This window comes from Erpetoichthys calabaricus, chromosome 15, assembly GCF_900747795.2.
Source record: "Erpetoichthys calabaricus chromosome 15, fErpCal1.3, whole genome shotgun sequence".
Lineage (NCBI taxonomy): Eukaryota > Metazoa > Chordata > Cladistia > Polypteriformes > Polypteridae > Erpetoichthys > Erpetoichthys calabaricus.
The window spans coordinates 74,876,833-74,899,321 of record NC_041408.2 but is presented as its reverse complement, the minus strand read 5'-3'; the positions used below and the strand labels follow the sequence as shown (position 1 = coordinate 74,899,321).

Here is a 22,489-nt window from a genome sequence, read left to right as displayed (position 1 = left end):
TTCAATATAACACATATTCTTTCAATAACTATTATTAATTTTATTTTAATTCATATATCATCAGTTTAACAATAATGTGTAAACACAACATGCCATGTACATATAAAGATTTAATGGGAACAATAAGATGCTATGTCCCTGTATTATTCCTGGAAATACATTAAATTTTATGATATTTTTTTTATTTCCATCATCATTTTCATAATTAAATGTAGCTAAATGCAGCTTCACCTACAGCAATTTGTTGCAACAAATCTTAACTATATATATAAAATCCAACGTCTGTCAATCTGCTTTTCACGATAGAACAACTTAACAGATTTAGATTGGGTTTTTTTCTATAATTTGTTTGAACATTACGGTTGTTTTTGCGACTTCTCTCATATCATAGTTCACTTGCTGTACCAATTTATTTGCATGAATCCGAGACTCACGAAGTGGGCCAAGGTGAGGGGGCCAAGGACCTCCTCGCTCACATGCCAACCTCGAGGCGTGTGCCTTACCTCCGCTTAGCTAGTAAACGAGAGAACTACTTAACAGATTTAGATCGGGTTTTTTTCTATACTTTGCTTGAACATTCCGTTTGTTTTTGCAACTTCTCTCATTGCCTAAGAATCATAGTTCACTTGCAGGAGTGATATATTCACGCTAATCCGAGACACAGGCTGCGGGCAAAGGGAAGGGGGAAGCGTGACGTCAGGAGTGGGGAACCGGGCAGGGCCCTCCTTATTATCCTTTTTCACTAATATGTGGGTGCAACCACGGGGCACAGCTAGTATTATATAATACTAACAGTTTTCCTATGTTTTTCGGTAACTATAACTCTTTTATTTTGCATGTAATCTAGGTAATGCATATGCAATCATAAAAAAATTCCACCACTGTTTTCGACCTTCTTAAGTGTAAAAATATCGTTAGAATGTAAAGTTTGATTGTAAATAGAGATAAATGATTGTGTATTGATATTATCAATTAGTTATGATGAGAAACAAAGAGATGTGATATTTGAGAAATATTGCACAACTGGAAGTGGTTCTGTTGACCTTTTCCTCTGTGTCAGTACACAAGAAAGTCGAGGGGAGTGCACTCCTGATTTTTTTAATTTAAAACAGATTAAATCAGTAAATAAAAAACCTGTAAAAACAGTATTCCAACCTATGCCCAATAGTATAATATTGCTCCACGGATGAAGTTTTATGGTTTTTATGTAATTATTCTGCTAACAAACAACATGATTGTAAAGACGTTTCGTCTGTTGCTTCACTTCCCTAATGAGCTGGATTCATCTCCAAGCCACTTAACCGTATCTTTTTGCACGTTTCCTGTTCTGCCCGTATCCTTGCAGGCATTCCCCAGGTGTTGTATTTTTCTGCCCTTTTCCAAAGACATGTGAGAAACAAATATTATACTTTTATTCAAAAAATACAAAGTAGTGAGTTTCATTTTGACAATGTCACTGGTTTTTATAGTTTGCCCCTCACTGGCCCATAATGGGACCTGTGTGTATACCCAACGGGCAAAACTGTCAGCATTACTCTTTGATCCTTTTAATTACAAAACACATCCCTCATCTGTAAAAGGTTAATTTTTTTACAGGGTGTGACTTGAGAAGGACAGTAAATGACTGTCAAATAAAAGTGATAATATCAAAGTTTGTCCAAGCAAGTTTAGAAAACCTTATGTAGATCAAAGAGGAAAGTTACACAGCGTGATAAATCTTACTTCACAATTTACTCTGCGCACGAGCTTATGAATACCTGCATAATGTTTGCTAAACTTCCTCCACTCATGCAAGGAAGGTTGACAGGCAGCTCTAAATGTGTTTGACATGACTAAGTGTGTGTGAACGTGTGCATGAGGGTCCTGTCCTTCACCCAGTGCTACAGGGATACTTCTCTCTGACTCTTTGCAACACTGTAATGGAGTCAGTAGGTTTAGGAAATGAATAGAGGAATGTCATCCAATCCCATTATGGAAGATAAAAAGAATGAACCTTTCATTGGCACTGAACTTAACCAACCAGTTTTAAGCAACTCCTTCTCTGGCTCAGTCCTTCTAATGCCCCCATTAATTTCCACAGTACATCAATATAAACATTAGAAGGTACACATGAAATGAGAAATGTGTCCTGAAAGGTCTCTGAAATGGAAGGCTTTTGTTAAAGCTGCACTTAAAATTAGGAGCCAGCTATTGCAGGCAAATGAAGTACAAATTCACAAATAAGTGTTTCATCTTCCCATTTTCTGCTGTGTTTTAGTGGTTTTGGTTTGAGACAAATATCAGCTTTCTCAAAGGTTCCTAAAGGGCATCAGGCATCAGACACAATACAATACAATACAGTACAGTTTATTTTTGTATAGCCCAAAATCACAAAGGAGTGCTGCAATAGGCTTTAACAGGCCCTGCCTCTTGACAGCCCCCCAGCCTTGACTCTCTAAGAAGACAAGGAAAAACTCCCCAAAAAAAAAAACTTGTTGGGAAAAAATGGAAGAAACCTTGGGAAAGGCAGATCAATCCTCACAGGTGGCGCAGTGGTAGTGCTGCTGCTTTGCAGTAAGGAGACTGTGGAAGATTGTGGGTTCGCTTCCCGGTTCCTCCCTGTGTGGATAGCGCTTTGAGTACTGAGAAAAGCGCTATATAAATGTAATGTATTATTATTATTATTAAGAGAGACCCCTTTCCAGGTAGGTTGGGTGTGCAGTGGGTGTCAAAAAGAAGGGGGTCAACACAATACAATACAATACACAGAACAGAACAAATCCTCCTTACAGAATAATTTTAGAAGTACGGAGCAGAATTTAACAGTAGATGATATCACATAATATGATTTGGATTTGTTTAGAGTCCTGGAGACCTCATCCATCAAGCTGCCTCCCCCATTTGTCCATTCCACGGCTGAAACATTGCTGGGCCAGCCAATCCGATGAAAGGACCCCTCTTTCCCACGATTCCTGCGATCCTCCATCAGGGATGACTTTACCTTAGGCAGGCAAAACAACTTGGCAGGTGGGCCGTGGCACCAAGTGCCACATTTGAGTACCGAGAAGAGAAACAGAATAGGTGAGGGTTAGTATCCAATTCTAACTATCATGTTACTTATGTTTTAGTGCTAATGACTAACAACAGAGATGCAGTCTGTACAGTTAATCAGCAGCTCTAGTCAGGGTGTGCTAAACTGAAGTTGTGAGTCTTTAAAAGCTGAGACCGAAGGGGCATCTCTTATAGTAGCAGGCAGACCATTCCACAGTTTAGGGGCCCTGTAACTAAAAGCTTGACCTCCCACTGTTATTTTATTAATCCTTGGAATCATAAGCAGACCGGCATCTTGAAATCTTAATGTGCGCTCTGGTTTGTAAGTCATGATAAGTTCAGACAAGTAAGCCAGACACCATTATCAGTGATAAAAAGTTATTAATTAGTATGATTTATTTGCTCATCCAAAGTGACCGAAAATTTTATTGAATTAAAACAAAACAAATGCAGTCATCCAATCTCAAAAAATGTACATCTGTCTTTAAAATTAGATGCCCTGCTGTTTATTGTCAAATTTCTTGTAAAAAAAATCTGTACTCTCCACCTCTGCCCGAAGTTATCCACCTTCATCCACCAAAAAAAAAATCTGAAAGGCTCTGACTGCACAATCCAAGGCATTTGTTTTTGTCCATTGTGTATTCCTCAGTTGTATTTCCATAAATGTGACCCTTTCCTTAAATAATGAACTCTAACCATATTCTCCAACAGGAAAAACTGTTACCCCTTCTTGCGATGCCTCACCGCATATTTGTGCTCTATTTCTGCATACAAAACAGAATTAATAGCACGTCTTCTAATCCAGTCATTTTTTTCAGCTAATTTCCATCGCAAGCCATCAGTCCTGATGGTTGATGAGCTGCTCTCTGCCTATCCTCACCAGCTCACCTTCTCTGAGGCTGGCCTCCGGATCATGATTACCAGCCACTTTCCACCACGGACCCGGTTGACCATGGCAAGCCGCATGCTTATCACTGAGGTACGTCAAATCTGCTTGGCTCCCATACATTAACAGCAAGACCACAGTAAGCAAATTTAACTGGGGGGATCATGCAGCTTAAAAAAAATCAAGGTTATCCATTGAAAATAAGTGTGAAATGTTAAAAGATGCTGTGAAAAGTACATACAAGCAAACCTTTGAGCACCTATGTTTACACTTCATTTGATAATGAAAACTGATGTTCCCCCTAGACGAACAAATTTGTCACAACGACACCCTATACATGAATGAAAAAGTTAGATATTTCTATTATCTTTTATGCTGAGTAATAAAGTTCTGATTAGACAGACAGACAGACAGACAGACAGACAGACAGACAGACAGACAGACAGACAGACAGACAGACAGACAGACAGACAGATAGATAGATAGATAGATAGATAGATAGATAGATAGATAGATAGATAGATAGATAGATAGATAGATAGATAGATAGATACTTTATTATTCCCAAGGAGAAATTCAAAAACTCCGGCAGCAGCATACTGATAAAAAACAATATTAAATTAAAGAGTAATAAAAATGCAGGTAAAAACAGACAATAACTTTGAATAATGTTAACGTTTACCACCCCGGGTGGAATTGAATAGTCGCATAGTTTGGGGGAGGAACGATCTCCTCAGTCTGTCAGTGGATCAGGATGGTGACAGCAGTCTGTCGCTGAAGCTGCTCCTCTATCTGGAAATGACACTGTTTAGTGGATGCAGTGGATTCTCCATGATTGACAGGAGCCTGCTGAGCGCCTGTCACTTTGCCACGGATGTCAAACTGTCCAGCTCCATGCCTACAATAGAGCCTGCTTTCCTTACCAGTTTGTCCAGGCGTGAGGCGTCCCCCTTCTTTATGCTGCCTCCCCAGCACACCACCACGTAGAAGAGGGCGCTCGCCACAACCGTCTAATAGAACATCTGCAGAATCTTATTGCAGATGTTGAAGGACGCCACCCTTCTAAGGAAGTATAGTCGGCTCTGTCCTTTCTTGCACAGAGCATTAGTATTGGCAGTCCAGTCCAGTTTATCATCCAGCTGCACTCCCAGGTATTTATAGGTGATTAAATTAAGAAAGTGATTAAACATGTGTATCACCACATTTAACAGAGATTTAGTTAATAAACACACACACAATCTAATTGATCTTATATGATCCTCTGTGGTTACAGATAATTTCAAGAAGTATTTTGTTTCATGTATATTGTAAGCTGCTACTGTACCTTTATGGTATTAAAGAGAGTCGCAGGCCTTGCTTTTCTTCAATATTGCACTTATGTTAGAGCCGCTCTCCCAGATATTTGTTAGTGTAATACACTTCATCTGACTCCAATTCCCTTCTTCTGGGAAGATATTGAAGAACAAAGAAGAACAATAGACAGACGCACGGTCCTCTTTTTTCCACTTACAGGTTAGTTGTATTTTTAACTTTATCACACAGACTTGCTACACATCAACACCATATATCCAAAACCTGCCATCCAACTCTGTTTTATAACCACTGTGTTGACACAGTGACCTTTTACCTCAACTCTGAAAAATTATATATATATATATATATATATATATATATATATATATATATATATATATATATATATATATAAATAAAATATATATATAATATATATATTTTGTCACAATAATGAGACATACTCAGGTAAAGGTTTGGGGCAGCCACCCGTATAATCTGTTCTCCTGGCTGCAGAATTGCGTTTCTTTAAATACAGCACTGATGTGCTCACAACAGAGTCCAAAACAAGACTGAGGGAATAGGGAAAAGGTGTAGACTTTTAAAGGGGAAGACTGGAAGTGAGGTCATAGGGATCAGGCACATGTTCTTCAGCCATTGATTCGAGCCCAGACGTGACATCACAGGGGCCGGAACCAGTAAGGTCTTCTTCCTTTGGCTCGGTCCCAGAAGTGACGTCAAGAGAGCCAGGTGGAATCTCCCGTGAATGGTCTACAGGTAAGGGAGAAAAAGAGTCGGTGCACTCTGCCACACCCCGGTATGCCTCAGAACTGCCTTCACTGAAGCCCTTTAGCTGCCTCCCATGCGAACGTGTATGACAATATATATATATATATATATATATATATATATATATATATATATATATATATATATATATATATATATAAACACTGAATATTGTTTTCTTCTTTTCTTTTAAATGATGTATTACTTTTTATGTTAATATTGGTCATATTTGACAAAATATAATTCACTTTTTTCTGTGTCTCCATTTTCTAAATATGAATCTGTAGCTAGCATATAATATGCTGAACATAAAAGAAATGTTTGCCACTGGCTGATTTTCTGCCTTATGTTATCTTTTTCACAGTGAAACTATCAAGTCTTTATCTTGCTCTAGATATATTAAAGGAACCCAGAGAGAGTATGCAACATATCATTTTCTTCCTTAACTTAATTTATTTATTTATTAAAGAAATGTATGTAACACCCAATTCACTCTAAGTAAAAAAGCAATTGTCCTCTTGGACTCAAGAGTTAATTTTGCTACATTAGGCACACTAACTAGTAAATACAGTCATTGGTAAAGTGTCACTACACTGAAGAGGAATTCTAAACTATTCCTTCATGTAGAATTGCTTTAATTCATTGACATGTTTTAAGCATAAACCTCTGGTTTCAGGTCCTGCCATAACATCTCAATAAGGTGTAGGTCTGACTATACTATTTAAAAACACTCAATATATTTTTCTCCAATCAATCAGTGGTACACTTGCTTATGTGCTTCCGATTATGGAGCTTCCAGCCCAGTCAAGGGCAGCTTGAAAGTCTCCAGAATAATCCTGAGATGAAGAGTATAATTCATGGCTCCATCAATAGTGACCTGTCATTCAAGTATCACCAAGCCATGCCATTCCAGTACCACCACCTTGAGTGATCATTGGTTCTTATTGTAGAAACATAATGTTGGCTTTTCTCGAGACACAGAAAAATTCAAAACATTTGGCATATCCTCAAAATATTATCTCAGCAAATTTGAGAATCGCCCTACTACCATTTGTAAAACTAAATTTTTATTGGTGGTGGTTTCCATCTTGTATTGGATCAAGTTCTTTCCCGGTGACTTTCTGCAGTCACAAGTTCTCACCTTACCTAAGATTGGGAAACATCCCCATGTGTGTGTAGAGAAAGTCTAAGAAGGTAGCCATTTCTGAGAGGATTACTCTCCCCAATATTCTTCAATGGACAGTATGGCTCAGGTCATTAGAAATGATTAAGTCATTTATATTAAAATAAACTGCTTTCATGCATGAGGATAACTATTGTTTATGTTTTTACTTTCTTATCATCATTATAGAGGCAAAGACTGATACACAACAGATCTTTTACTAATGGAGATTCTGAAGTGGCTGTCAGAATACCTAGCAAGCACGGTCTTGAAAATGGACTTGGTATGGCTGGTTCCTCAGAGCGAGGAATGAACAACAGACATGGTGATAATGTAGGTATTGAGGCAGGGAATGAGACAGAGAATGAAAATGAAGACAATGAGAACAATGAAAATGATGAAGAGGAAGAAGAAGAGGATGATAATGAAGGACCTTTACTTCCTTTTGAAATTCCTGGTAGGTCATCCACACTGTGATTTGGCATGAAACTGTACTTTCAAGTAAACGTTTCTTTTTAGCGTGTAACTTTCCATATTTGCCCACACTAGCCCCACTCCACCCCACCACATTTGTCCTCCCCACTGCCCCCCTAAATCCTGTCTCTTCAACGCTACACTTAGGAGTCGCTTAGCAGGCAGATGGTATAGTTTTAGAAATACTGTAATGGGAAAGATCCCAGCCTTGGGAAATATTAAATTACTGATTGTACTGTCCAAAAATAAAATGGTATCATGGAGCATTTTATGTCTCAGATTACAATGACTTAACTTGTTTTGTTAACTGAATATCTGTGTACAAGTTAAATGTTTGTCAATCCTCAGCAGTATGCACTGGAAGCATTGTGATTTTAAATATTTTAAACTGGAATTTGGACTTTAGTTTATAAACAGTGACAATAAAATATAATTAGATTACAAAACAATAGCAATATTAATAGTAATCTTATGAAGTGTTGGTTCCTGCCTTGCATCCAAAGCTGCTATTGTAGACAGTTGTCCATCTGTAATAGAATAATCCAATTCATATAATGGATTGATAAATACAAGAGTGCTAATTTTTAATGTCATTTTTTAACCCACTTCATCCAGATCAGGGTCGCGCAGGGGCAGGTGTCTATTGTAGCTAGTAGGGTGCAAGGCAAGAACAAACCCGGGACAGGGTGCCAGTCCATTGCAGGTCAAAGACACACACACCAGGGCCAATTTAGTGTGACAAACTCACCTAACCTCCATGTCTTTGGACAGTTCAAGGAAACCCACGCAGACAAAGGTCGAAAGTGCAAACTCCAAGCAGGGAGAAGACAGGACGCAAACCCTAGTCTCCTTACTGTGAGGCAGCAGCGTTACCACTGCCCCACTGTGCCAGAGATTTTATGTATAGTAAATACAAATAACATCATTTTAAACAGATAAAAGGTCTAGTTTTAACATCTTGGTGATGTAGAGGGCCGTATTTTTTCCACAAGAACACTTACAGCCCAGGTAAAATTCCAGGATAGAGTTTTCGTCTGTGTAGATTTCATTTGAAGACATAACATCATGCCAGCTTGTGCCTCATAACATTCATGTCAAAAGAATGATTTTCTGTACCCTAAGACTTCCCCTCTCTTGGGATTCTGTTTCTTGTCCCCTTTTTGTGGAACAGACTTGTGCTTCCCCACCTTTACCTGTTGTAGTAGCAACGCTGTGCAGATGAGGTGGAGGTTAACACAGAGAGAGGGAGATCAGCAGACATCACCATGCGGCACACCACTCGTAGTATTTAATGATGGTCCCTGCGCAGCTGACTAATGGAGTTACTCCTTTAGCTCATGCTACAAGGAACTCAGTTATGAGCCAGAGGCTGCCAGTTTTCAGCTGACCACTGGCAGCTCACCACAGTGCAGTTCTTCAAACTCATTTGGTGATGAGGATGGGATTTGCACTGTGGATGGGTGGAGTGTAGCGGCGACACTGCACAGAAAAGATGGGGCCTGACACACAGAGAGATCATCTGACAAGCGGTCTCTGTGAAGCTGACTAATGGAGTTTCTACTTATGCTCATCCTAGAAGGAGCTCAGTTCTGAGCCAGATGCTGCAGGTTCACGGTTGACCACTAGCAGTTAACCACAGTTCGAATCTTCAAAGTGAAATGCTTTGTAATGTGAATCCACTACATTTCACTTGGTACAGAGGAGAGGATTTGCACTGTGGATGGGTGGAGTGTAGCGGCGACACTGCACAGAAAAGATGGGGCCTGACACACAGAGAGATCAACTGACGTCACAAGGAAGTGCACCGCTCATAGTGTTGTCAGAAGTGGTCTCTGTGCAGCTAACTAATGGAGTTAGTCCTTTACCTCACACTACAAGGAGCTCAGTTATGAGCCAGAGGCTGCAAGTTTTCAGCTGACTGCTGGCAGCTCACCACAGTACAGTTCTTCAAACTCATTTGGTGGCGAGGATGGGACTTGCACTGTGGATGGGTGGAGTGTAGCGGTGACACTGCACAGAAAAGATGGGGCCTGACACACAGAGAGATCAACTGACGTCACAAGGAAGTGCAGCACTCATAGTGTTGTCAGAAGTGGTCTCTGTGCAGCTAACTAATGGAGTTACTCCTTTACCTCACACTACAAGGAGCTCAGTTATGAGCCAGAGGCTTCCAGTTTTCAGCTGACCACTGGCAGCTCACCACAGTGCAGTTCTTCAAACTCATTTGGTGACGAGGATGGGATTTGCACTGTGGATGGGTGGAGTGTAGCGGTGACACTGCACAGAAAAGGTGGGGCCTGACACACAGAGAGATCATCTGACAAGCGGTCTCTGTGAAGCTGACTAATGGAGTTTCTACTTATGCTCATCCTAGAAAGAGCTCAGTTCTGAGCCAGATGCTGCAGGTTCACGGTTGACCACTGGCAGTTAACCACAGTTCGAATCTTCAAAGTGAAATGCTTTGTAATGTGAATCCACTACATTTCACTTGGTACAGAGGAGAGGATTTGCACTGTGGATGGGTGGAGTGTAGCGGTGACACTGCACAGAAAAGATGGGGCCTGACACACAGAGAGATCATCTGACGTCACAAGGAAGTGCACCGCTCATAGTGTTGTCAGAAGTGGTCTCTGTGCAGCTGACTAATGGAGTTAGTCTTTTAGCTCACACTACAAGGAGCTCAGTTATGAGCCAGAGGCTGCCAGTTTGCAGTTAACTGCTGGCATCTCACCACAGTGCAGTTCTTCAAACTCATTTGGTGACAAGAATGGGATTTGCACTGTGGATGGGTGGAGTGTAGCGGTGACACTGCACAGAAAAGGTGGGGCCTGACACACAGAGAGATCAACTGACATCACGATGAAGTGCACCGCTCACAGTGTTCAGAAGTGGTCTCTGTGCGATTGACTAATTGAATTTCTACTTTTGCTCACACTACAAGGAGCTCAGTTCTGAGCCAGATGCTGCAGGTTCATGGTTGACCACTAACAGTTAACCACATTTCAAATCTTTCAAAGTGAAATGCTTTTTAATGTGATTCCACTACATTTCACTTGGTACTGAGGAGGGGATTTGCATTGCGGATGGGTGGAGTGTAGCAGTGATGCTGACACAGAGAGAGAGAGAGAGAGATCCGCTGATGTCACGAGTCCAAGTACACCGAAGTACGCCACTCACAGTGTCCAGACGTGGTCTTTGTGCAGCTGACTAATGAAGTTTCTACTTTAGCTTACACTACAAGGAGCTCGATTCTGAGCCAAATCCTGCAGGTTTGCAGATAACCCTCAGCAGTTCACCAAAGTGCAAATCGCTGAACTGAGATGCTTTGGGGTGCAAGTCCGCAGCAATTCACCTTTCTATTACAGATCTTTGGAATTGGGTGGATGCAAAAAAGCAGCAAAAGAAATTTCAAACAAGCTTTTGAGCCTTGGATTGAACATGTTAGGAAACTGAACATCTCACATATTTTGTGAGTGCTTGATTTAGTTTTTGTATCTATATTGTACAGTATGTATTGTGCATTTCACACTAACTTTTATTATGTTTTAAACTTGTTACCTATTCAAAAACAATACGACGATCTGACTTCAAATGCTGGTTAAGAAACACATTTGGAAACTAGTGACAAATTTATTCTCCATAAAGAATTGCATATTCATTTACTGTACCACTCAAGACTAAACAGCCTACTCCTGTAACATTATTGTGCAGCCTTTTGCATGATTATTCATTTACATAACTGCTACAGCTGCAATTAGTGATAATTTGCAAAGAAATTTGTCAAGTTCACAGCGATTACAGTCAATTAGTACCTCCACATAATTATTGAAGACAGACAGTTGATAGCAGCTTTTATTGTGAATGTGGCTTTGGGAGAACTCCCAAGTTAATTACATTACCGCATCTGTTTATGGCCATTCTGACCTTTATTTGTAAAATCAATTGTCACTTAACCGGAGACGCGTGTGCATTTGCACATACCGAGTACATATTTAAGCACTGAAGTGGACATGCCGCTAATGCACTTCATGTTTCATCTGCCAGTGCAGGGATTTGGAAAATGGATGTATGGTTATGTATTCAATTCAACTTATTTTGTGCAGAGCCACTTTCAATAACAAGGTGTAAGAGATCAGACAGACCATAATAAAGAGTTGGGGCACCACTCTGGTGACCCCCTATAATTGAAGTCAAAATAATAATGAACAAACACACTATAACTGAGGAGACATCTTTTCAGATGCAAGTTCTCAAAATGAACTGCCTCAAGATGGCAGATCTTCTGGGTTTTAAGTCCTTCTGTAAGGAATAGGCCGGTCCATGTGGACAAACACCTTAAGTGGCGTTAGTGGTTTTATAGTCGTCAGTCTTCCAGTCTGTAGAAAGGGGAAAATAAAAGGCATAAGGACACTGCCAACCACTGGAGAGGCGTGGAATTGCAGTCACCAGAGCCCTTAAGCTGTCCGTATGCACAGGTGCATGACAAAGATTAATGCCCTGCATTTATTGTTAAAGGATAAATAAATTAAAGCTAATCACTTCAGTTTCAGAAGCTTCAGTTGCACTGAAAAAAGAGAATTATCATTAAGTCTGTGATCTGAATCTCAAAAGAATCTAGGTTACACAGCTTGACAGTGACCCCAAACACACGAGTACCATAAATACTCGCGGATAAGTCGAGGCTTGATTGTACCGTATAATTTCTGGTATTTTATAATGTCGGTCCTATAAGTCGAATGTGGAAAACTCACACTATTGGTCCAAGAGATTATGATATGCTAACACCTGAGAGAGTAACCACGGAGCACACTGACATTTTTTTCCTATGTGTGTGTGGCAATGCGCTGTATCAGCGTGTGCTCCTAACCTCTCTATCTCTATTGTGCCGACGTGACCACACGGTAATACCTGAACTATTCCACAGCGACGTTTGCACTGATTTTTGTTTTTTGTATCTCACACCCTCATATATCTTTATCGCAAGAGCATCCCTTATCTACGATGGAGTGTTCGATCAGAAGAAAATATGAAGCTGGTTTTACGTTAAAAGTCGTTGAAGTGGTGAAAGAAATTGGGAATTGCGCTGCCGCAACAAAATTTGATGTGTCTGAGAAACTGATGCGAGATTGGAGGAGGCAAGAAGATGTCAAAAAAAAAATTAAGTGTCGTGTTTTTGAACGGGCGTATAAGTCGGGGGCTGATTTTATGATCGATTTTTTGGGTTTCAAGACCCAACTTATATACAAATATATACGATAATTTAACAACCAAATGGCTGAAATAGAGAAATTCTGAATTTTAGAGTCAGAATTCTCACCACAATTTAATTGAAAAGTCGTTCATCTGAAATAAACCATTCATGCAAGACATGGAAACAGAAACAGACTGAAGCAGTTTTCTAAAGGCCTCACAAGTCTCCTCACTAGCTACTAGGAGTGGGCTTGTGGTTACTGATGCTAAATAAGGAACCAGCAGTTAATAAATCTATGGATTCACATGCATTTTCCAAACACCATGTTTAATAAAGACACGACAATTTTGTTTGAGCTATTTGTGTAAGCTGTCACTAACACTTACGGCCATCCTGCATTAGCTCCCTTCTCAGATTAAATGAACCGATTAGCCTTCCTGCCCAAGAGAGAAAACAGAAAGAGAGCAAGGCCAGGTCAGTGATTGGCTTTGAATGTTCCATGTATCAACCATCAGGTAACGCGGTAAGCCTGCAAACCTGCAGTTGAGCTGGCAGCAGATGACCACCTCCCCTGTTTTAACAGAGTTTCAGCGCACATTGCAGTTTTGGGGTTATCGAGCTTCAGCTGGGGGGTGCCAGGATCTAACAATATATTGTCACAAACTTGACTCAGAGTCATAAAAACGTTTGGGGCAGTCACCCGTATAATTGGTTTCCTGGCTGCAAAGTCGTAAATTAGATGCAGCACTGATGTGCACAAAACCGAGTCCAAAACAGAACTGAAGAAATAGGGAAAAGGTGGTGGCTTTTAAAGGGGAAGACAGGAAGTGAGATCAAAGGGGTCGGGCTCATGACGGTCTTTAGCCATTGGTTCGAGCCTGAACGTGACATCACAGGGGCCGGAGCCAGCAAGGTCTCCTTCCATAGGCTCAGTCCCGGAAGTGACGTCAAGAGAGCCAGGTGGAATCTCCCATGAATGGTGTACAGGAAAGGGAGAAAAAGAGTCAGCGCACTCTGCCACATCCCGGTAAGACTCGGAACTGCCCTTACTCAAGCCCTTTAGCTGCCTCCCATGCGCACGTGTGTGACAATATATATTATTAACATTTTAGAATAAGCTTTTAAAGCATTGAGGAAGCAGATTCTCCCCCCATTTCTTTTTCTTCTCCATTTATCTTTATTCACTTATTAATTCATCTATTTACTTATTTTTACTAGCTTTAAGTTTTACTCCGCTGGCTTAGCTCTCTTTCTCAGGGGTGGGGGTTGATTTGTTTTCAATCTTATTTTTGTAAAAACAGATTTATTTGTATGGAATGTTGTGTGATTTCAATAAAATCAATAAAATAGTAATAATAAATATATATATATATATACTAGATGCACTGCCTATGTGTTGAAATCTAAGTAATCAACATGGACCTGAGTAGTAATATTTGCAGAGCACTGTCTATTGGAATGTATTTTGTAATCCATGTAGTAATAAAATGCATTGCGTTTGCCATTTTAACAGATGGTGCATCACAACCATTTGTAGTAATAAAATGCATTACTACAAATGTTGGTGATGCACCATCTGTTGGAATGACACATGCAATATGTATGTCTCTGTTATATGTCATTTGGTATGGGATTCGTAAAAGCAGTGTTAATGTTTGTGATGCGCCATCTGTTGGAATGAGAAAAGCAATGCGTTTTATTACTACAAATGTTTGTGATGCAACATCTGCTGGAATGCCAAAGACATAGCAACCAGACGAAACAGACAGATACACAGACCATCAGACACTTATCCTTTTATTAGTATAACATTTATATATATGTTATAAATATAGATGCAATTGTTAAATTCATGTAACCTTTTATGTATTTTCTTAATCTTGCTTTAAGACTTATCTATTTAGATTAGCTTACACTACATGACCTTAGGTGGTATTTTCAGTTCCATAGATATAGATATATGTATACTGTATGTGCACATGCATGTTTTTGTTGGTATTATGATTTTATTATCTGTACAGTGTCCTTGGGTGTTTAGAAAGGTGCCTTGAAATAAAATGTATTATTATTAATAATAATAATAATAATAATAATAAAACCCAAATGTGCATAGTGTTGCTAGTTAGCATTGAAGGAAAATAAAATAAAAATGTGAGACGACAGCATGCCTGGAGAAAGTAAACCTCTGTGCTGGACCGACTATTGTGCTAAGAATGTGATCTGAGCTCTGAAGCAGCAGTGCTGCTAACTACTGCACCACTGTTTCTCAAACAACAAAAAGATGCAGGAGGAACAATACCTACAAATAAAAGGCAACAAATTGCCACAAACCAGCAGCAAGTGAAAGTAACAAGATATAAATCATTGCTCTCAGAGAGTTCCAGTCTTGTGGCACACGTTAGAATTGCAATGAACTGGAGGCGTGGGACTCGTTCCATTGCAGTATTTGAAGTCACAGCTCCGTGTGCAGCTGGATTGTCTTTTCTGTTTCTGATCACTGTGCCGATGCTTCATACTTTTTTCTTTAATGAAGAAGATAGAAAGGCTGTGTAAACAGCACTAAATCTTTTATTATTATTATTATTTCACAGGGTCTCACATGTTTTCTTTGTGTCTCCTTTAAGGCTTGTTTTAAATCGTAGCTGCAGTGCATGGCTAAGTATGCACGGTTCATTTCCAGGAAATTATTTGGCAAACACAGCATACTCTCTGCAAAAAACACTTTGGTGAATATCACCGATTAACACTATTAATTGATGGAGCACTGTACTTACAGGCAGTCTAATCTATGTGGTTATTAAATTGTTTTGTTTTTCTTAAAAAGATAAACCTAATATTTATTTTATAAGATATCAATAAGTTCATATGGATGGATACTTGTGACAGGAACTCTTTATAACTTTTTATAACTATAGCTTGGTGAACCTGATACCATAATGTCAAACTCCGACCTTAGCAAATCACACACTTCTGTCAACAAAAAAAAAATATTGTAAATATAACACTTCACCCTTGGAAAACTAGCAAGGAAATATGATGAGGACATCTGTGTTTTGTTTTTTGTTGTGTTTTTCCTAGCGGGTAAATGTAACAAGCTAAAATGGATTATCGCCTGGCCTCTGTCTCTTCTGCTGTTTTTCACCGTGCCAAATTGTGCATCACCAAGATGGGAAAAGTGGTTCATGGTCACGTTTGCTTCATCTACAATGTGGATCGCATGCTTCTCCTACGTCATGGTTTGGATGGTATGTAGTCATGGGTTGGTGCTGCTTCATTAAAGGTGTTTGCCAGTGTTTCTCTTTTTATAAACAGCATTAATTTCTTATTATAATAAACACTTACAAATATACAAGCAATACATTAAAAATAATACAGTAATTAGAATTTTTTTTTACCTGTATCTTGCTTATACTGTATATTTCATATATGTGAGTTCCTGCTTATATCCTAAGCCCATTTTCATTTTTGTTTTACTCATCATTGTTCTTTTCAATCAATCCATTTTTTTTTCCTAATACATAAATCCTTTGTTTCCATAAAAATCTGTTAGCCCCGAGTTAAAATGTAATTTTTTTTTCTCTCCACTGAAGTTGATTTTAATGGACTTCAGGCTCTGGACAAATACTTGTCTTCCTCACCTGAGAGAAAATAAGGCATGTATGAAATACAGAAGAGTGCAAAAATGTGTCTTACTAATGCAGACTAAACGTCCACTATTGCAGATAAACTACCCATTGAAAGGTATACTTTACTATCATATGTAAAGGAGCAAAGACAAGGAAAAAGGGAGGTTCCTTTCTAATATTATCATTATTTAGAATAGCTAGGGGGCTTTGCCCCCTGCTCACTTCGCTTGCCAACCCCCCCGGCCTGTGCTACGGGCCAGGCACTTTGTGTCTCTGCCACTCACGTATGTGGATTTCACTTTCACCAAACAACAAATCTTTTAATTCTCGTGGATACGCCTCTTCATTGAGAAGAAACACTACTTTCCTGATAGCAACACGAATTAGATGATCTACAAGTCTCTTAAATCCAAACAATATATTCAATCTCTTTTCGCTGTTCCGTTATTTCACCGAGTAATAATTTCCATCTGTTGGCGCTAATGCGATCTTTACTATCATTTTTTTGAAACTTTCGATTTTTAGTACTTCCATTATCTCTAACCTGCTCTGCAATGTGTATCACGCCAACGTTTTGGAATTCTTTACGATGTTCTACTTTGTCATCTACTCTTTGTCTTTTATTTCTGGCCATGGGGCCTGGTTAAATCTCTTAGCACAAAGTCTCGTCTCATGAGACATGAAAGTATCCCTCAGAAAAAGTCACATCTCATCCCAGGCTAAAAAGTCTCATCTCATCCCAGGATTGTTTTATTATAATAGAGAGATAAGTGGATAGCCTGCTGCTGAATGTGATCCTGAAATAAACAAAACAGGTGTGGGGAATGGATGCCTGGCTAAGTGAACGATATCCATGAAAACATCCATCATTTAGTTCCCCTTTACACTTGCTATTAACATATGTTTTTGGTGGTCCGATCATGATCTTGACCAGATTGACGACCAGCTCTTAATGCCCTTATGGCTGGCTAGGATATACCAGCACGGGAGAGAGTTTACCCCAACCCACAATTACAGCAGAGCAGGTGAGCAGAGAGCTGAGGAAACTTCGTGCCAGCAAAGCAGCGGGTCCAGATGGAGTAATATTGTTTTTGTATCAGTATGCTGCTGCTGGAGTATGTGAATTTCCCCTTGGGATTAATAAAGTATCTATCTATCTATCTATCTATCTATCTATCTATCTATCTATCTATCTATCTATCTATCTATCTATCTATCTATCTATCTATCTATCAGATCACATTTAACTTGCAAATCTGTTTTTTATACACATACACTAACTACATGTGTGGAATGAAATCTGAATTTTGATTTGGAAGGTCACATCGGATTTTCAATCAGAACATGAGACGGACACTGCAGATTAATTTTAATGCCAGGTGTAAATGAAATCGGGCCAAATTACATCAGAATGTAAAGTACTTAAAAGATGCATGCTGATGCCAGGTGTCATGAGGGCCTATGCTACTACTCTCATGCGATTAAAGTAACGTCTTATTTGTAAAATACGAGCGACATTCAAAAAGTTTCTGCACTTTTATATTTTCATTGGAAACGGTTAAGGCAGGAGGAGGAGTGATTGGTCGTGTCTGAGAGTGTCATGTGACTGGGGAAATCGCATCGCAAATGAAGGTAACTATGCAGAAAAGTGATGTCATTTGTTTTTGAAATTCTTAATAAATACAGTTAAAAAAAATAGTGTGGAATCTTTTTGAATGTCCCTCGTATATACTTTATATACTTTGTGAAATAGTATGGCCCGGACACAGACAGGCAGACACATTTACAGCCATCACCACACGTTTATTTACACTATATTATTTACAGTCTCTAAGTGCACCGCCACCAAACCCCCACAGTCTCCCAAAGTCCAAGCTTCACTTAGCCACCTCTCTTCGTCCCGGCTTCTTCCCCAGCCATCTCTCTCTCTCTCTCTCTCTCTCTCTCTCTCTCTCTCTCTCTCTCTCTCTCTCTCTCTCTTCTCACACACCTCAGGCCTCTCCTCGCCACCTCCTCACCCGACTCCAGCCTTGATTGAAGGGAGGCGGCCCCTTAAATAGGCAGGCGGCTGATGACCACACCCGGCCACCTGCCACAACTTTTAATATGTTCAAATGTTTGTCCTTTAACTCGTTTATGCTCGTTTAAGCTGCAAAGCTGGGAAGGTTAGACCTTCTCTGATCTTAAACATCAGAATCACATTTACTTTACTTGTATGTCTGCACGCTAGAAATCTGAATGCAGTTTGCTTTGATGACTCCCCAAGTCAAGTTACATGACAGACGTACACATGGGAGATCCATACAAGAGAAGGAATGTAAAAACATACGCATACAAAGTGCAAGGCAGTGTAAGAAATACTGAAATCAGCACTGAATTAAGGATTAGCTGATTGTAAGAATATTACAAGATGGTGGCAGGTGATCACTCTGAGCAATTGCAGCCGAATCAACCATTAATGAGCATAATGGCGGGTGGGAACTGTTCTTTTAACTGCTTGTTGTGGTGTTGTTTAGTCTGTAACGCCTGGTAGATGGAAGAAGTTCATAGAGGTTATGGCCTGGATTTGAGGATTTGGTGATAACTTCCCCTGCTCGCTTCATGACTCTGAAATAGTACAGGTCCTGAAAGGTGGAAAGACTCGTGCCAGTGATCTTTTCTGCAAACCTGACTATTCATTGTAGTCGGTTCTTGACATGTTTAGTTGCTAATCCAAATCACACTGTAATGGAAGAGCGCAGAACTGACTCGGTGATTGCTGTGTAGAACTAAATCAGCAGCTCCTGCATTAGATTGAACTCCCTCAACTGTCTCAGGAATTACATCCACTGCTGTGCCCCTTTTTATAATGGAATCTATGTGGGTTTGCCATGTCAAGTCTGCCGAAATGTGAAGGATTCCACACCTGACACATTATGGAGAGGGGAGGTTATATTGGGGACCCTCTCCTAAAGTCCACTGTCATCTCCACAGTTTTGAGAGTGTTTAGCTCCAGATTGTTCTGACCACACCAAAGGGCCAGCTGCTCCACCTCCCTACTGTATGCAGACTCTTCACTATGCCTGATGAGTTCAATGGTGGCTGTGTCATCCACATGTCTGAGGGGTTTGACAGAAGTTTTTAGAAGTGCAGTCATTAGTATAAAGGGAGAAGAACAGTGGGGAGAGCACACATCCCCAGGGAGCTGCAGTGCTAAGGTTATGGGAGACAGAGACGAGTTTCCCCAGTTTCACCTGCTGTTTCCTATTTATCAGGGACTCGAATTGAAAATAAAGATGAACAAAACTACAATGTGGACATGGACGCAAGTGGAGAGCTCAGAATGTGGGCTGCTGCTAAAGGCACTTTAGTAAATGATCAATTTCAAAGTATCCCGAGAAATAATATTTCTGCACTAAATAAGTATCATTGTTGTGTCATGAAAGAAAGTGACTAAAACTGATAAATGAAATGGCCTCAGGTTTCTCTTATATTAGACTTTAATTTTATTTTTCCTATGATTCAGTCCTTGCATTATGGTAAGTGGAAACCTTTTACCTTATTTATTTAGGTGACTATTATTGGCTTCACACTGGGAATTCCAGACGTCATAATGGGAATCACATTTCTTGCAGCAGGGACTAGCGTTCCAGACTGCATGGCAAGCCTCATTGTGGCACGGCAGGGTAAGAACAAATTCTTTTTAGATTTTAGTATATATATCAAAAATGTATATTTTATATTTAATTAAAATTATGTTAACACTAATAATACTGCTATGTATATACTTATATACAATTTTTGTGGACAATTTATGTGCCTCATATGGTACATGTGTTGAACATGATGGCAAACAGGTTGAGACATTCATGTAAATCATCTTACACATATGAAGTTTTGTGAATAAATTGTTTCTGTCATTCAAATGTTAACTTAATTTTGACTCACTCTGTGTATATATATATATATATATATATATATATATATATATATATATATATATATATATATATATTACAATCATGACATTCGTAGTCTGAATCACAATCAGATTGTATGGGTGGTTACCTACCAACTGAAAGAGGGCACCGTGGCGGATGTTTCCCGACTTGCAGACAACAACAACATTTATTTATATAGCACATTTTCATACAAAAAGTAGCTCAAAGTGCTTTACATAATGAAGAGAAGAAAAATAAAAGACAAAATAAGAAATTAAAATAAGACAACATTAGTTAACATAGAGAGGAGGAAGGTCCGATGGCCAGGGTGGACAGAAAAAAACAAAAAAAAACTCCAGAAGGCTGGAGAAAAAATAAAATCTGTAGGGGTTCCAGGCCACGAGACCGCCCAGTCCCCTCAGACCAACAACAAGCATTACCTGGTAGGTAACCACCCATACAATCAGATTGTGATTCAGACTACGAATGTCATGAATGTAATTACCCCGATCTACATGCTGTCAAATTAATGAACCACATGCCGTAGCACAACGTAAAGAGGCTTCGCCGCTGACATCCGAGGTTCGATCCCCGAGAGGGGGTGCAGTGAGTGTGTACGCCTGATGAGCCCAAAGTTAGTGCGAAACACATGTCGCATACTCTTTGCATTATTTGACAGTAAACTATGCAGCATATATACAGTGTGTATATATATATATATATATATATATATATATATATATATATACAGGGTGAGTCAAAATTATGTTAACATTTGAATGACGGAATGGCTGCAAATTGTAAGTAAATGATAGCACTGATGTGCACAAAACCGAGTCCAAAACAGAACTGAGGGAATAAGGAAAAGGTGGAGACTTTTAAAGGAAAATACAGGAAGTGAAGTCAGAGGGGTCGGGCTTAGAAGGGTCTTCCTCCATAGGCTCGGACCCAGAAGTGACGTCAACAGAGCCAGGTGGAATCTCCCGTGGATGGTCTGCAGGAAAATAAGAAAAAGAATCAGTGCACTCTGCCACAACCCGGTCTGACTCGGAATTGCCCTTACTCAAGCCCTTTAGCTACCTCCCATGCGCATGTGTGTGACATCCATCCATCCATCCATTTTCCAACCCGCTGAATCCGAACACAGGGTCGCGGGGGTCTGCTGGAGCCAATCCCAGCCAACACAGGGCACAAGGCAGGAAACAATCCCGGGCAGGGTGCCAACCCACCACAGATGTGTGTGACAATATATATATATATATATATATATATATATATATATATCTAAAAGACATATATATATTAGACATATATAAAGGAAAGACCTGTGTGTGTGAAGCAGCCCTCTCTGCTCACGCTCAACCATAGCCACAGGAGTTGGTGTGAATTCTACAGAAGATGTAGAAGCTTAGACAAGTGTGACTTGGTGAGATGGCACATCCATGTACTTTTAAATTTTTTTTGATGCTTGCATGCACTTCACTTCTCATTCAACCCATGCAGACAAACTCAGCTTTGTGGTACGTACACACTGTATTGTATGTTCACACAATGAGATATCATACATTTGCCTGAGACAGGCTCCAGCCTGTCTCGCTCAATTTGTGCCACAGCTGCACTTGACTACACGTCCATTTCAGAAGATACGACCTGTCCTGGTCCACTTTGCTGACACCTCTGCAAGTTCACCAATATAGTAAAACTTCTTGGGAGACTTCGGGTTGTATTTTGTCCCCAAGCCCACATACAGCTAGTATATATTGTAAATGAATGGATGCTTGGGGGCACTATTGCCCCTTTTAAACCCAACAGACAGATGGTCTGGACACAATTTAAAAGCACCAAGAAGTATTTTAATTTTCTTCTTCTTCTCTAATCGTGCCTCCAAAGCACCACAGTCACAATAAAGACAAAAATCTTCTCCTCCACCCCTCCCAGCAAGCGTTGACCACCTTCTCCTGATTCCGGCTCGCTTGCTGGGTCTACCAACAGTCCTTTATATAATTCTTGACCCGGAAGGGCTTCTGTTCTTCCGCCCACGTGACTTGGTTGCACTTCCGGGTCAGATAGAAAATTGACTTTTTCTTCAGCCCAGAAGTACTTCACGCCTCTCATCCT

General features: G+C 39.8%; 1 protein-coding gene across 1 annotated transcript in view; it reads left to right on the top strand.

The window, feature by feature from the left end:
• The window catches only part of slc24a3 (solute carrier family 24 member 3), a 420,704-nt gene that overhangs the window by 383,053 nt on the left and 15,162 nt on the right, over nucleotides 1-22,489 (top strand). The window contains exons 11-14 of the mRNA XM_051919605.1: nucleotides 3,849-4,009; nucleotides 7,350-7,617; nucleotides 15,904-16,070; nucleotides 20,002-20,116. Of these exons, the coding sequence (XP_051775565.1) occupies nucleotides 3,849-4,009; nucleotides 7,350-7,617; nucleotides 15,904-16,070; nucleotides 20,002-20,116 (711 nt within the window). The remainder of the gene's footprint in view (nucleotides 1-3,848; nucleotides 4,010-7,349; nucleotides 7,618-15,903; nucleotides 16,071-20,001; nucleotides 20,117-22,489) is intronic.